At 66.0% G+C, this 14079-nt stretch overlaps 3 protein-coding genes across 9 annotated transcripts; 2 read left to right on the top strand and 1 right to left on the bottom strand.

The window, feature by feature from the left end:
- Positions 1 to 845: 845 nt before the first annotated feature.
- RGS11 (regulator of G protein signaling 11) lies at positions 846 to 5798 on the bottom strand. 4 transcript variants are annotated; one of them, XM_071761309.1, is made up of 17 exons: positions 5678 to 5798; positions 4999 to 5095; positions 4652 to 4702; positions 4451 to 4557; positions 4318 to 4369; positions 4179 to 4237; positions 3940 to 4016; positions 3759 to 3840; positions 3573 to 3641; positions 2912 to 2941; positions 2768 to 2829; positions 2444 to 2557; positions 2219 to 2334; positions 1720 to 1807; positions 1495 to 1633; positions 1336 to 1418; positions 846 to 1266 (listed from the first exon to the last, which is right to left on the bottom strand). In XM_071761309.1, exons 1-17 carry the CDS (start codon positions 5735 to 5737, stop codon positions 1140 to 1142), a joined length of 1413 nt encoding a protein of 470 aa, XP_071617410.1. In that variant the 5' UTR covers positions 5738 to 5798; the 3' UTR covers positions 846 to 1139. The 4 variants fall into 4 exon arrangements, with proteins under 4 accessions (XP_071617410.1, XP_071617411.1, XP_071617412.1 ...); XM_071761310.1 differs by having other exon boundaries at positions 2912 to 2935; XM_071761311.1 differs by lacking the exon at positions 2912 to 2941.
- Positions 5799 to 6082: 284 nt separating this feature from the next.
- ARHGDIG (Rho GDP dissociation inhibitor gamma) lies at positions 6083 to 10136 on the top strand. 2 transcript variants are annotated; one of them, XM_071761308.1, is made up of 6 exons: positions 6083 to 6648; positions 7674 to 7862; positions 8701 to 8784; positions 8862 to 8938; positions 9614 to 9677; positions 9775 to 10136. In XM_071761308.1, the coding sequence occupies exons 1-6, from the start codon at positions 6576 to 6578 to the stop codon at positions 9972 to 9974; spliced, it is 687 nt and encodes a 228-aa protein (XP_071617409.1). In that variant the 5' UTR covers positions 6083 to 6575; the 3' UTR covers positions 9975 to 10136. The 2 variants fall into 2 exon arrangements, with proteins under 2 accessions (XP_071617409.1, XP_071617408.1); XM_071761307.1 differs by lacking the exon at positions 6083 to 6648 and having other exon boundaries at positions 6680 to 7862.
- Positions 10137 to 10522: 386 nt separating this feature from the next.
- On the top strand, positions 10523 to 13822 carry PDIA2 (protein disulfide isomerase family A member 2). Of its 3 annotated transcripts, XM_071761304.1 has the most exons (11): positions 10525 to 10776; positions 11144 to 11350; positions 11616 to 11749; positions 11817 to 11954; positions 12029 to 12145; positions 12224 to 12349; positions 12431 to 12625; positions 12955 to 13075; positions 13205 to 13386; positions 13477 to 13563; positions 13698 to 13822. In XM_071761304.1, the coding sequence occupies exons 1-11, from the start codon at positions 10551 to 10553 to the stop codon at positions 13776 to 13778; spliced, it is 1614 nt and encodes a 537-aa protein (XP_071617405.1). In that variant the 5' UTR covers positions 10525 to 10550; the 3' UTR covers positions 13779 to 13822. The 3 variants fall into 3 exon arrangements, with proteins under 3 accessions (XP_071617406.1, XP_071617407.1, XP_071617405.1); XM_071761305.1 differs by lacking the exon at positions 12029 to 12145 and having other exon boundaries at positions 10523 to 10776; XM_071761306.1 differs by lacking the exons at positions 11817 to 11954; positions 12029 to 12145 and having other exon boundaries at positions 10524 to 10776.
- The last annotated feature ends 257 nt before the right edge of the window (positions 13823 to 14079 follow it).

Raw genomic sequence — 14079 nt, 5'->3', positions numbered from 1 at the left:
GTGGGCAGGGAGCAGGGAATGTTTGGAGGGAGGCTGGAGTTAGATAACCACCCAGGGCCATCCCCTGCCTGGGGCTCCCTGACCTGCTTTACACCCTGCATTCCTGCTGCGGCCCAGTCCTCCCGGCAGGGCTGGGATTTGGATCAAGCCGCAGGAAGCTGCGTGTGGGGCTCTGTCTCCTGGAGCCTGGGACCATCTGTCACTGCCCCGAGGCTGCCAGCACCGGGGACCCGGGCTCCATCCTCTGTCCCTGCAGCTCCAGCCCTGAGCTGAGAACCTGCCCGAGGGGTTGAGCTGGGGGGCAGGGAGGATGCTGCATCCTGAGCAACCCCCTGCCTGGCGGGGCTGGCACTGCTTGGTGGTCCCTGGGCTGGTGGGCACCAGCCCCCCTCTCCTTTATGTAACCAGCAGCAGTAATCCCCTGAGCTGGGGCTCGGCTCCAGGGAAGAGAATAATCCTGCTGCCAGATCCCAGCCCCTGCTCAGATTAAGGGGCTGTGGGCAGGGGCAGTGGTTCAGCTGCCAGCCCCCCCCTTCCTGCCCCTGCTGGGACCTGCCAGCCCGGCTCTGGTGACCTGTGGCACCTCTGACCATGCCCTAAAGGCCTTTTTGTCCTCCCCGGGCACACCGGGGGAGCTGGGTGACCCAAATGCCATCTCAGCCAGGAGATGGGGGGCTGCCGGGGGGGCTGCTGTCACCCCTTGGAGCAAACAGAGCTTGGGGGCTGCAGGCAGGGGAGGGGGCTGCCCAGGGGGACACAAGTCCATCCTAGAAGGGTTGTCACCACTGTGTGCCACCCCACAGCCACCCTTGTCACCCCTCCAACAAACCACGGGAGCCACAGCATTTCCCCACAGGGGCTTTTATTGCCTTGTGCCCGGGGGGCAGGAGGAGGGGGTGACCCTGCACCAGGCCAGCTGGGTGCTGGGTCCCCGAGGGGTTGGAGGGTGCAGGGGTGTGAGCAGGGTGTGTGTGTGTGTGTGTGTGTGTGTGTGTGTGTGTGTGCGTGTGTGCAGCCTGTCCCGGGGGGGCTGCCAAGGGGTGTATGGCTTCTGTCCTCAGTGCTACTGCCACAGGGTCCTGCGGCGGGGCTGGGGCGTGCTGGGGGGTTTAGGTGGGATCTGGTGGGGACTGGGACCCTCAGCTCTCCTCCTCGGGGACGGGGTCAGCCGTGGGGGCTTTGTTCTTCTCCTCGGGGTCGGGTGCAGGCAGGAGCAGGGCTGGGCTGGGGCTGGAGTGCCGGTGCTTGCGCATGAAGGGGAAGACCCTGAGGGCAGAGTGGGGTCAGCACTGGCAGGGACCACCCCAGCACCCCGGGGGCTGCCCCTGCTCTCACCGCTTCTTGGTCTCTGGAGGGATGATGGCCTCAGCCAGGAGGTTCTTGTAGAGGTCTGACTTGAGGAACCGTGGATAGGAGTCCTGGGCATAGAAAGAAGAGGCATCAAAGGTTCTGCTCACCCCCTGCCCTGCCCAGCCCTGCCCTGCCCTTGCCCACCTTCTTCATCAGCATGTAGATGTGCATCTGGGCATCATCCATCACGTAGCGGTGAGGTGTCTTGATGCCTTCCAGCGTCCGCTCCATGGTCTTGCTGTCGATGTTCACCCATCGCGTGGCCCCAGGGGCCAGGAACTGCCTGGAGAGTCACAGCCATGGTGAGTACCCCTTGGAGCACCGGGATGGCCTGAAACCCCCCCCAGGCCTTTCCCTGAGGGCACTTACTGGTAGATGGAGTCCACAATCTCCGAGATCCGGGACTGCTCCCCATAGCGCAGCTCCTCACATGCCTCCCAGAAGCTCAGGTTCTCAGCTGGAGAGGGGGGCACAGAACTGGGGATGGGGACATGGTGCTGGGCACACACCATGGGCAAACCCCAAAATCCATCCCAGCCAGGCACAGGGCTCAGCAACCCACCCTGTGCCTACTGGAGCCAGCTGGTGGGAGGTGGGGTGCTGGGTCCAGGGGTGCTGGGATGGGTTGGTGTGTTGGGGGATTCCAGGAGAGGGCAATGGGTTTGTGGTGCTGGGATGGGGTGGTGGTTTATGTGGTACCGGGACAGGTTGGTGGGTGTAGGGGTGCTGGAATGGAGCAGGGAGTTCGGGGGATGGTGGGAAGGGGCAGTGGCTCTGGGGGTGGTTGGCCAGGGTGGTGCTTCGGTGGGTATCAGGACAGGGTGTTGGGATTGGGAACGCTGGGATGGGGTGCAGCAGGGTCACTCACCACTGAACTCCTTCTTGAGGAACTCGAGGAGGTGAGTCCGGCCGAGGGGGTCAGTGATGAGCTCACTGAAGTTGAAGCCCCAGCGCTCCACACGTGGCTTCGTGGGGGTCAGCACCCTGTGGGTGACGCCAGGGTCGGGGCTGGCAGTGGGCACCTGGGGTGCCTGCATCACCCCACACCCCCTCCTCTGGGCTGGGGTCCCCTCAGCCCCCGTGTGATGCTTACGCAGGGGCGTTCATGGCCCAGTATGTGGTGTCATCCGTGATCCAGGGGTTGCTGGGCAGGCAGCCAGACATGATGGGGTCGTGGGGCACATACTGCTCGTTGAACTTGAGGTACCTGCCAGGACCAGCGGATGGAGGTGGCCAGAGCCACCAGCCCCCCCCTTGCCACTGTCCCCAGCCATCACAGGGACATAGCGGGGACACGCTCAGGGGCTGTGGTGACCATGGAGCCTCAGCTCTGCTGCCCTCCAAGGGTGCCAGCAGCAGGGATGTGGGTGCCCCTGTCACCCTGACGGGGGACCCTGCCCATGGCCAGGACACTCACCCCTCGAGGCAGATGGAGGACTTCACCCTGGTCCTGGCCATGGCCTTCCTGCAGTACTCGATCTGGGACCAGGCGTGGGGGATGTCAGAGGGGCCCAGCAGCCCGTGTCCCCCAGGAGCCACCCCCACCCCCTGCCCCTCTCACCTCCCGCTTGTAGTAATCCATGTTCTTGGGCTGCAAGGGACATGCAGGTGGGTGAGGAGGTGGCACCCCAGGACCTTGTGCCCACCAGCCCAAAATACCCACCCTGGCACCCAGCCCCACTTCCCCCCCCCCCGGCACCCCGTGGCCATTCCTGTGGCCTGCAGCCCCATCCCCACACCCTCCTAGGCACATCCCAGCACCCACCCCCCAGACCCACCCCCGTGGCACCAGGGCTGGGTTAGTGACACTTACGTGGGCAGAGGGCACAGCACAGGGTGCAGAGAAGAGAAAGCAGGTGGTTAGTGAGGGGGGGCTGGGGCAGGGTTAGTTGGGGTCATGACATGGAGAAGTGCCCAGTGGTGGCTGTGGGCACCCTGGGGTGCCAGGGCTCCTGGCAGCACAGCTGTCACACGGGATTAGGGGCAGGAACACAGAGGGGTGCACAGGCACACACATAGAGCCCCCCCAGCTCAGCCAGGGCAGGGGACACACGGGTATCAGCAGAGCTGAGAGCCCCCACACCCCAAACATGGGCACAACCTGGGGGCAGCAGGAGATGGGGATGGTGGGCACCCACCAGGGCAGCTCAGCACCCAGCACAGGTGGTGGCTGTGCCCCCCAGCAGCCCAGGGGTCCCTGTCCCACTGCCCTCTCCACTCACCAGCTGGACACGGGTGGTGTGGCTGTTCCTGCGCTCGGGGCCCTGCTCCAGCACGTTGGGGGCTCCCGGCTGCAAGGAGAGCATCACTCTGGGGGATGGCAGGACCCCCCCCCCCCAGCCCCGCTCCCCCGGGCTGGGGCAGTGCCCAGGGCTGGCAGTGCTGCCCCTCTCCCAGCCCATCCTCACCGGGGGCCTGTTGACCAACCAGTAGGCTTGTTCCTGGCAGTCGATGACGATGCGGTCGCCCTTCCGACGCTGCTTGGCTGCCCTGCCCGTGCAAAGGCAGCAGGGAGGCCGTGGCACCCTGCCTGCCCTGCCAGCACCCAAGGGTGCTGTGCCACGTGCCCTGTGCCGTGCCCGCACTCACCGGAGCTGCTCCCGTGCCTGCATCACCACGAAGTCCCACGTGTGGTTGATTCTCTTGTGCAGCAGGTTGTAGTTGTCCTGGGGAGCAGCGGAGCAGTGGTGGTGTCACCCCCGTGGGCACCACGAGACACGTGTCCCCCCCTCCTGGCACTGAGCACAGGCACAGCCAGTGCCACCCCAGCTCCTGGGCGAGCTGAGATCCCCCCAGCTCATCACAGCAGTGAGGGGGGCACCGCTCACCTTCTCGTGCTCGATCAGGTCGCCCTGCTTGCGGATGTTCTTCTTGGCCAGGTAAATGGCTGCAGGGAGAGTGGTGGCAGCTCAGGGGAAGGGGGGAAGGGGCTGCAGCCGGCGCTGCCGGTGTGGTGGTGGCACCTACCGTAGTCCAGCTCCGTGGCCGGCCACTTGGTGCTGGTCCAGAAATAGGGGGTCTGTGGAAAGGGGAGAGGCTGAGGCCCACGCCGTGGGGTGGCAGGGTGCTGAGCTGGGGGGAGGTGAGGCTGTGGCTGTACCTGGAAGCGGTAAGGAGACTCATCTGCCCTCAGCACCAGGCTGCGGGGGTCTCTGAGGGGGTAGATGTAGCCGTGCTTCACGATGAGGTTTCCCAGGTGCAGTGACTCTGGGGAGGGGGGAATCGAGAGTGGGGGCTGCACAGGGGGGGCTCAGCATCCCCAGTCACCCCTCGGTTCTGGTGCCCGTGCCGGGACACTCACCCTCCTCAGAGATGCCGTACTTCTGGATGAGCCACTCAACGATGTCACTCCCTGGGGACAGAGGCGGTGTTGATGGGGTCCCCCCAACTGGCACAGGGAGGTTCCTGAGCTGGGACACCCTGGTACGGCACAGTGGGTGCCAAGAGGGTCACGTAGGGTGATGGGGCCCTGCCAAGGACGTGCCAGCCAGCACCCGCCCCGCTCAGCCGATGCATAATTGATGGCAGCTGCGGCACTGAGCACCCGTGGGTGTGCGAGGTGGGCGGATGGGGTGCTGCGGGGCTGGGTGCAGGGCTGAGGGCACCCACCCACCTCCCGCACCCCGCGGACCCTTCGTGGGGACCCACCTGTCATGGCATGGGGGATGACGGTGATGAGCAGGCGCTGGTTCCTCATCTTGATGCCCATGTCGGGGTCCTGCATGCTGACAATCATCCTCTCCATCTGCCGGGCAAGTCACCGCCTTGCTCACCCCCTCCCGGTGCCATTGGGCCTGGCACAGCCTGACAACCCCCCCCCCCCCAGAGCCCCGACCCAGGGGACACTGTGCACACCCAGGGGACTGCCTGAAACTCTGCAGATGGACCTGGGGACCCTCTGCCTGCCCTGGGGACCCTCTGACAGCCCTGGGGACACCCTGGCATCCCACAGCTAGCGAGGGTGTGATGCCAGCCCTTTGGACACCCACCCCTGGGCACCTCCGGCTGGGGCAGGGGCTGAAGACGCCTCTCCGGGGCTCTGCTCGTGGGTTCCCCGCTTCGGGCGGTGCCCGGGGTCCTGTGGAGGTGCCGGGCAGTTCCCCGCTGGACCGAGCTGCACGGGGTGGTGCTGGTACCCGGTCCCCGGCGATCCCGCTGTCCCTGTCGCCGGCGGTGCCCAGCGCAGTGCCAGTACCCGGTCACCACGGGTGCTGGCACCCGGTCCCAGTGCCCGGTTCCCTCAGTACCCGGTCCCCGCGATGCCGGTACCCGGTGCTCGCGATCCCAGAGCCCTCTCCCCGCGGTGTCGGTACCGGTGTCGGCTCACCTTGCGCAGACAGGGCATCTGGAGCCGGGGGTGCCGGTTGAGGGGACCGCCGATGGTCATCGCGGGTGCGCGCCCCGCTCCGCTCCTCTCGGCCCCGCCCCGGTCCCGCCCCAACCCCCCCGTCTGCCTCGGGCGCCCCGACGGGCACAGCGGAGCCCCGGGACCAGGACCAGCCCCCGCCCACGGGCTCCTTGGACCGGCCCGCCAGGACACGCCCACCCCACCCCCCCCCGCGTTCCCCGGTCACCGGGGGGGCCCTGGCTGACCCGGTGGGGTGTCGGGTGCCGGCAGGGGGGGGGGCAGAGTGTGGCTTTTGGAATGGTTGTGCGGGCAGCGAGCCGGCAGTACAGGCGGGGCACGGGCAGGGTGCGGACAGGGCGCGGGCAGAGCTGCCAGGGGAGAGGCAGGGTGGTGCGGGCAGGGCGCGGGCAGCGCCTTCAGGGTGCGGGCGGGATGCTTGCGGGGTGCAGGCATTGCATTTAGGGTACAGGCGGGGTGCTGGCCGGGTGCGGGCAGGGTGCGGGCAGGGTGCGGGCAGCGCGGGGCGGGCGCGCACGGCGGATGAGCTCACCGCAGTCTCCCGCCCATAAGCGGCGGGGCTGGAGCCGCCGAGGGGCGGGGGCGGGCGGGGGCGGGCAGCGGAGCCGCCGCGTCTGCGGGAGCCGCCGCCGCCGCCGCCCCGCCGGGCCGCGCCGGGCAGCGCAGCGGGGAGCACCGGGGAGCGCGGCGGGGAGCACCGGGGAGCACCGGGGAGCTGCCGGCACCCAGCGCGACGGGAGGAGCGCGGCCGCGGAACGCGGCGGAGCCGCCAGCACCGAAAGAGCCGCGCCCCGGGCCCCGGTTGTGGCCGCCCCACCCGGCCCCGGGGGCGCGGGGCCCAGCCCGGCCCGGCCCGGCCATGCTCGGCCTGGATGTGTGCGAGGCCGGCGGGCAGCTGCTGGAGCTGCTATGGCTGGCGCTGTGCTACCGAGGTGAGCGGCGGCGGGCCGGGGGGGCATCGCCCCGGTGCCCTGGGGGTGGGCATCGGCAGAGGAGAGGCGGGGGAGCATAGCCCCGGGGGAGCATTGCTCCCGGAACCGTGTAAACTCGGGACTGAGCATCACCCCAGGCCCTCGGGGACCCGCAGGGGTGGGGGAACCCCCAGCTGCCCCCCTGCCACCCCGAAGCCCGGCCTCTGGCACCCAGCACGCATCGTGCCACCTCTGAGGGGCTGGGAGACCCCCTGGGCGGGGGGAGCCAACATGACCAGAGTCTGGCAGCCCCAGGGTGTAGGACCTCTGCTTAGCTAGGGACCCAGGGGTGCAGCAGGGCCATTGCTCTGCACCCAGGTCACCACTGCTGCCCCCGGGATCTGCCCCAGACTGGACCCCCCCCCCCCATGTCCAAACCCTGGACACGGGGTTTGCAGGGGTCTGGGGAGCACCGTGCTTGCAGTCAGAAGGGTGACAGGCATGGGGTGGGGGACACAATGCAGAACCAGGACAGCATCAGGGGTGGTAGGGACATTGTCCACCCTTGTGTCCCCTACAGCCTGACGCCCACGAGAGCCACTGTTTGCCCACTGCAGCTGCTGGGAGTTTGGGTTTGGAGTGAGAGATGGGGCTGGTGGCTGCCCAGAGGAGCTGGAGGGGGCCACAAGGCAGTGGCAAGGAACTCCCTGGGTGATGGGGTACAAAGGCAACGGTGGGCTGCAAACACCCCCCAGACTGTTGCACATCACAGGCACCATCTCCTCCTGCTCCATGACCGTGTGGAAATGCAGCCTCAGGGCCTCAGCTGTGCCACCGGGCCCTGGGGACACAGAGCCTGTCACATCCCCATGGCCCTGAGCAGGGGGACAACCCCATGCTCCACAGGGGGATTGCCCCCCGTGGTGTGTCACAGCTCAGCTGCCCCTTGCCACTACTGCCTCTGTGTCATGAAGGGGAAGGGGTGGCCCCCGGGGTGTCCCCGGGGTGGCCGGACTGCCACTGCCTGTCCCTGCCTGTCCCTGCAGACATCATGGCTGACAAGGAGGGGGTGACGCTGTCTCTGGAGGAGGAAGAGGAGGAGGATGCCGACGTGGCCCTGGCGTACAAGACGCCAGAAAAGAAGAGCCTTCAGGAGATCCAGGAGCTGGACCCAGGGGACGAGAGCCTGCGGAAGTACAAGCAGACACTGCTGGGTGCCATCCCTGCTGCCGTGGGTAAGGCTGGGGGCTGCCTGCTGGGACTCTGCACAGTGCACCCCAACACCCCAGCGCCCTGACACCCATAGAACCTGCACCCCTGCACCCTGACACCCCGTCAACCCATCTGGGTGCTCAGGTGTCCCCCGGGGGCATCCCCAGCAAGGAGGTTCCTCCTGGCTGGCATCGCCCGTGGGTGCTGCCTCCTGGGCCCCCCACCTGCGTGGAGACCCTGGCATCCCCCTGCCCAACCCGGGGACCCCGGTTGCCATGGTTACAGGATCACCGCTGCAGTTTCCATAGGAACGGCTACAGGGGACCGGGAAATTCATTGGGATGACAAATCCAGAGAGAGCAGCTGCTTGGGGCACGGCTGTGGGGCTTGTCTGGGGTCTCCTTGGGCCCAGCACCCCCCTGTGCTGGCTGATGGGTGCATGGCAGCTGGGGAGGGGGGTTGCACACCCAGGGGGGTTCGTGGGGGCATGTGGGGAGGCTGAAGGGGCACAAGGGGACTGGTGGGGTGCAGGTTGGGCTGTTGACACACTATTAGGCCAGTGCCAACCTTAAGGGATGCTTTGCCTCCTCCCCACCACCCCTTGGCTCCCTCCCCAACCAGGGAGCATCCCCCCCGAGGAAATACCTGTGGCTGGGCCCTTTCCAACGTGGTCTTGACCCCCCCCCAAGGCATTTGTGCCAAAGTTGGGGCTGGCCTGAGGTGTCCCACATTCCTGCACCCTGCCTGGCTCTCGCCAGCTCCTGGCACCCCCACCACGGGCACTCTGGCCCTTCATACCTTTCTGGGGGGGCACAGGCAGCCCCCCAGGTGCGGGTGGGTAAGGGCTGCTTCTGTCCCCAGATGCCAGTGTGCCCAACGTGCAGGTGACAAGGCTCACCCTGATGTGTGAGCAGGCACCGGGGCCCATCACCATGGACTTGACAGGTGAGTGGTGGGGGCACTGATGGGGGAAGGAGGAGGAAGGGGTGGATGCCAAGCTCATGGGCCATCTCTTGGCACAGGAGACCTGGAGCTGCTGCGAGGCCGGGCCTTCGTGCTGAAGGAAGGGGTGGACTACAGGGTGAAGGTGTCCTTCAAGGTGAGGCGGGTCTGTGGTGCCCTGTGCCTGCTGGCTGGGCACAGCCCTGCTATCCTTACACCCTGGGGTCCCACCCCCTGAAGTCTCTGCTCCCCATAGACCCCTCTCCCCATGTGTCCCTACCCCACGGCGTCCCCCTTGCCACCCATGGGTTCCCTGCTGTCCCTGATTCCCTTCCACCTTGGGGGTCCCTTGTACCCTGGCACCTCTGCTCCTCACTCTGAGTGTCTGTGCCCCTTTGGGGGTCCCTGTCCACCCTGGGGTCCCAGCCCTCCTGGCTTCTTTCCACCCTGGGAAGCCTTGCTGCCCCAAGCATCACTGAGACCTCAGGGTCCGTCCTTACCCCTCTCAGGGGTCCCTGCCTCTCTCGGGGGTCCCTGCCTCTCCCTGCCATTTTGACTCTTCTGGATCCCTGCCATTTTGGGTTTCCTGCCCCTCTTGAAGGTCTCTTCCACCTCAGGGTCCCTGCCCCTCTTTGTGGCCCCCACCATTCTGGGGTCTCTACCCCTCACAGAGGTCCCAGCCACCCTGGATCCACTCAGTGCCCAATCCTGCCCCAGAAGCTGGGTCTAGGGGGGGTGCACGTGAAGGGGCTTTAGAGCTGGGTGCTCCCCATGGCTGGGGGTCCTCAGGGTGAAGAACAACACCCATGGCACCCCTGCCTTCTGCCTGCAGGTGAACAGAGAGATCGTCTGCGGGCTGCGGTGCCTGCACCTCACCTACCGCCGGGGCCGCCCGGGTGAGCGGGGCCAGGGGCTGGGGCTGGTGGCTGGGGGGGGGGATCTGTATCACCCCCTCCCCATTCACCTCTGTCCCCCGTCCCCTTTCTCACCCAGTGGATCGCGATGTCTTCATGGTGGGCAGCTACGCGCCGCGGGCTGAGGAGTACGAGGTGGTGACACCGGCAGAGGAGGCGCCGCGGGGGTGGCTGGCGCGGGGCTCCTACCGCGTCCGCTCCCGCGTCACCGACGACGACGAGACGGAGCATCTGTCCTGGGAGTGGGGCCTCTGCATAAAGAAAGCCTGGGAGGACTGAGCCCCCCAAACACCCCTCAGTCCCCCCCCACCCCCCGCCATCCTGGGGAACACCTCGCTGGCACTGCTGTGCCCACCCTGGTTGTGTGAAGGGGGTGTGGGGGGCGTCCCCCAGCCAGAGGGTGCCCACGGCCGTGGTCTTTGCAACCAAAGTTATTTTTAATTGCCGGGTTGTATTTTTTTTTTTTTTTTTTTTTTTTTTGTTGGTTGGTTTTTTTTAAAAAAAATACCAATGCCTGCCTGGTCCCTGCAGTGTCCCCATCGCTGGGGCTGTGGTCCCGCTGTGGTGGGGTTGTGCCTGGCTGCCCGCAGGCTGTGCTCTTCCATTGCCATTAAAGACCCCACAGACTGGTCTCTTACTGGTGTCTCCATGTCCCTGCTCGTCCCTCCTGTCCCCATCCTGCTGGCAGGGCCAGGTCTGCACTGGAAAACAGCCACCTGGTCCTGCTGCCTTATCAGCTGGCCCAGCAGCCAGTAGCAGAGGGCCACGAGCCCCAGGGGACTGGCACCACCTGCCCTGGGGCCTTATCTGGGTCCTTTCCCCCCTGGCACCGGCTTTGGTGAGGACAGTGTCACCATGTGGGGTGGTGGGACACGGCTGGGGTGGCTGCTGGTGCTGGCACTCGCCTGTTGGAGCCTGGCACTGGGGGGTGAGGAGGAGGAGGATGGGGAGGTGGTGGTGGGCAAGGAGGAGGAGGAGGTGCTCTCGGATGAGCTGAAGGAGGAAGACGACGTCCTGGTGCTCCACCAGAACAACTTTGCCCGTGCCCTGAAGGAGCACCAGCTGCTGCTGGTGGAGTTCTGTAAGTGTCCCCCTGGCAGGGGTGAGGGCAGGGGCACAGGCAGGGATGTGGGTGCAGGGTGGGATGGGAATGGGGCAGGGCTGAGTCTCAGAGGGGCACAGGGACAGGGCTTGGGATGGGGCCATGCAGCAGGAACAGGGGCAGAGGCACGGCCTGGGGGGATGTGTCCCTACACACGGTGAGGGGTGTGGGACACGGGACACGGCCCAGGGGACACAGGTAGGTGCAGCCACTGGAGCCCAGCAGGCTCAGGCAGCCATTATGTGCCCTGGCCACCTGCCAGGGACCAGGGACACCTCAAAGCTGTCCCGGGGCTGTCCCTATTGCTGACACTGTCCCTATTGCTGACACTGTCCCCTGCCTGCAGACGCACCCTGGTGTGGGCACTGCCAGCGCCTGGCCCCTGCCTTTGCCCAGGCAGCCACCATGCTGAGGAACGAGTCCATCCCGGTGAGGCTGGCCAAGGTGGATGCCACAGCACAGGTGGCCCTGGCCAAGGAGTTCAACATCACCTCCTACCCCACGCTCAAGCTGTTCCGACATGGGAACCGCACCCACCCCCTCGCCTACACCGGTAGGGACACAGCCCCCCTGCTGGGGGACACCCCTGCTGGGGGACACTGTGATGGGGGCTGGGGTGCAAGGATGGGTGTCAGGGGGTGATGGGGAGCAGGGTAGTGATGTCTGGGTTTGCAGGGTGTGATGGTGGGCAGATGACAGCGTGGTGATGGTGCAGGGAGCATTGGTAGGTGGGTGGGCAGGGCTGATGGCACTAGGGGAGGTGGCAGCTCTGCAAGGGGTGGTTGGGGTGACAGTAGGGCCCCCACTCCGTGTGCCAGGACGCATGGACACTGAGGGCATCGTGCGCTGGACACAGCGTCGGGCCGGCCCCAGCGCCGCGCTGCTGCAGGACACCAACACCACTGCTGCCTTCATCAGCTCCCAGGACTTGGTGGTTGTTGGCTTCTTCAAGGTGGGCAGGGGTGGGAGGGGGCTGGGGCTGAGGGGTGGTCGTGGGCACTCATGGGGTGGCTCTGCAGGACCTGGAGAGCGAGGCGGCCCAGGCGTTTTACGAGGTGGCTGGCGAGATGGTGGACATGCCCTTTGGTGTGGTGGAGGCAGCTGAGCTCTTCAAGGAGTACGGGCTGTCTGCTGACACTGTCTGCCTCTTCAAGAAGGTGAGGGGACAGTGTGGGGGTGGTGGGGCCATCCTGGTCTCCCCCCCAGCCCTCACTGGTCCCTCCCCTGGCAGTTTGATGAGAGAAGGACAGACTTCCCCGTGGACCCTGTGCAGGGGCTGCTCGTGGCCGAGCTCACCCAGCTGCTCCGTGTCCACAGCCTGAAGTTGGTGATGGAGTTCACCCCTGAGGTACGGGCTGGCCACAGCCCTGTCCCCTACCCCACGAGGCCACGGCCCCCTGGCCCTCACCCTCCTCCTGCTCCTCAGACCTCCAACCAGATCTTCAGTGCCAAGATCCCCCACCACATGCTGCTCTTCCTCAACAAATCATCACCGGCACAGCAGGAGCTTCGGGATGGCTTCCAGGCAGCTGCCAGCACCTTCCGGGGCAAGGTGAGGAGGGGACATAGCAGGGACGTGGGAGGTGGCCACGGGCACCGCGGCATCAGCGCTGCCTCTCCCCCCTCTCCCCAGGTGCTCTTTGTGGTGGTGGATGTGAGCGGGCACGGCGCTGAAGTCCTGTCCTTCTTTGGCATGACCCCTGCTGACACCCCCACCCTGCGCATGGTCAGGATGGAGAACAATCGGAAGTACCGGATGGACCAGGACAGCTTCACGGCCAGGGACATCCAGAGCTTCATCCGAGCAGTGCTGGACGGGAAGGTGAAGGTGAGGGATGCAGCACTGTGCCAGCCAGCACCCAGGGTGCTGCACCTGGAGGTGGGGCTGTTAACACTGAAGCCTAATGATGGCAGCAGTGTGGTGAGCACGCTGGTGCTGCCAGGTGTAAGGGTTTGGGGGGGTTGTTAGGGGACAGGAGGAAGGAGGCTGTTGGTGTGGAGACACAGAGCTGTCAAGGTGGCAGAGGTGCTCCAAAAGGCATTGCAGCAGCACCTCTGGCCGCAGGCTGGGGGTCTGTGTCCCTGTCTTGCCCTGTGTCCCCATGGGGCCCTGGCACAGCTCAGCCTGGGCTGTGACTGTCCCTGCTGTCCCCACAGCCCCACCTGCTGAGCGCAGAGCCCCCCGAGGACTGGGACAGGCGGCCCGTTAAGGTCCTGGTGGGGAAGACCTTTGAGCAAGTGGCCTTTGATGAGACCAAGAACGTCTTTGTCAAGTTCTGTAAGTGCCAGAGCCACCTGTGACCTTCCCTGAGCTCTGCAGGGGGCTCTGACCCCCCTCGTGACACCCCCCAGCCCCAGCCCTGTCCCTTGGCTGGGGGGAATGGCACGCCCTGACCCTGTCCCACAGATGCACCCTGGTGCTCCCACTGCCAGGCCATGGCAGCTGCCTGGGAGGAGCTGGGCGAGCGCTACAGGGACCACGGGGACATCATCATTGCTGAGATGGACTCCACAGCCAACGAGCTGGAGAACATCACCATCAGTGGCTTCCCCACCCTGCACTACTTCCCTGCGGGGCCAGGCAGGAAGGTAGGTGGGGGTAGGCAGGGTCACCCTGGTTCTGGCAGCACCCGAGGGAGGGGATGAACAACCCATCTCCCTTCCATCCCCTGGCTTCAGGTGGTCGAGTACAAGAGTGCTCGGGATGTAGAGACCTTCTCCAAGTTCCTGGAAAATGGAGGGATGCTGCCCGAGGAGCCTCCTGTGGTGAGTGAGGTGACACCAGCCCAGTCCCAGGGACTCCCCCACCCATCCCAGGGCAGCTCCTGCCCTTCACCAGAAGGCAGAACCTGTAGGATGGGGGTGTCTGTCTGTTTGTGCCTCACTGCTGCCTTCTCCAGGTGACCAAGACCCCTGAGAACAGCACGGGCAGTGAGGAGCTGAGTCTGCTGGGGACACCTGAAACCCGGGAGGAGCTGTGAGCCCCATCCCACTCAGGCATGTGCTATAAAGCACCTGGAAATGATGAGGGCTCTGCTCTGTGTCTGTGGCTCCTCAGTGCTCCTGGGGAGCACCCACGTGTTTTGGGGACACAGCAGGGCCAGTGGGTGCCCCGAGGGGCAGCTGATCCCAGGGGATTGAGCCAGTGTGGCCCCATGTCTACTTATCCCACCATGGGGTGGCCAAGGCTGCAGAGAACAGGGCCCTGGGGGCACCCTGGTGCCCCCCACACTGGCCCTCATGCTGGGTGCAGGTGAGGGGGTCCCACCGGGGTCTCCTTGT

Source organism: Heliangelus exortis, chromosome 17, assembly GCF_036169615.1.
Source record: "Heliangelus exortis chromosome 17, bHelExo1.hap1, whole genome shotgun sequence".
Classification (NCBI taxonomy): domain Eukaryota; kingdom Metazoa; phylum Chordata; class Aves; order Apodiformes; family Trochilidae; genus Heliangelus; species Heliangelus exortis.
The sequence above is the reverse complement of the archived record's forward strand: the minus strand, read 5'-3'. Positions and strand labels throughout refer to the sequence as shown.

Bases quoted from the DNA above. Each gene is read 5' to 3' on its own strand.
- RGS11 (XM_071761309.1), bottom strand. From the start codon at position 5,737: ATGACCATCGGCGGTCCCCTCAACCGGCACCCCCGGCTCCAGATGCCC. The intron at 1,808-2,218 runs GTGAGTGACCCT...CCCCCTCTCCAG, and splicing joins CCTCAAGAAGGAGTTCAGTG to CTGAGAACCTGAGCTTCTGG. The intron at 1,267-1,335 runs GTGAGAGCAGGG...CTCTGCCCTCAG, and splicing joins CCTCCAGAGACCAAGAAGCG to GGTCTTCCCCTTCATGCGCA.
- ARHGDIG (XM_071761307.1), top strand. From the start codon at position 7,523: ATGCTCCACAGGGGGATTGCCCCCCGTGGTGTGTCACAGCTCAGCTGC. The intron at 8,785-8,861 runs GTGAGTGGTGGG...CTCTTGGCACAG, and splicing joins CATCACCATGGACTTGACAG to GAGACCTGGAGCTGCTGCGA. The intron at 8,939-9,613 runs GTGAGGCGGGTC...TTCTGCCTGCAG, and splicing joins GGGTGAAGGTGTCCTTCAAG to GTGAACAGAGAGATCGTCTG.
- PDIA2 (XM_071761304.1), top strand. From the start codon at position 10,551: ATGTGGGGTGGTGGGACACGGCTGGGGTGGCTGCTGGTGCTGGCACTC. The intron at 11,351-11,615 runs GTAGGGACACAG...TCCGTGTGCCAG, and splicing joins CCACCCCCTCGCCTACACCG to GACGCATGGACACTGAGGGC. The intron at 13,387-13,476 runs GTAGGTGGGGGT...CCCTGGCTTCAG, and splicing joins CTGCGGGGCCAGGCAGGAAG to GTGGTCGAGTACAAGAGTGC.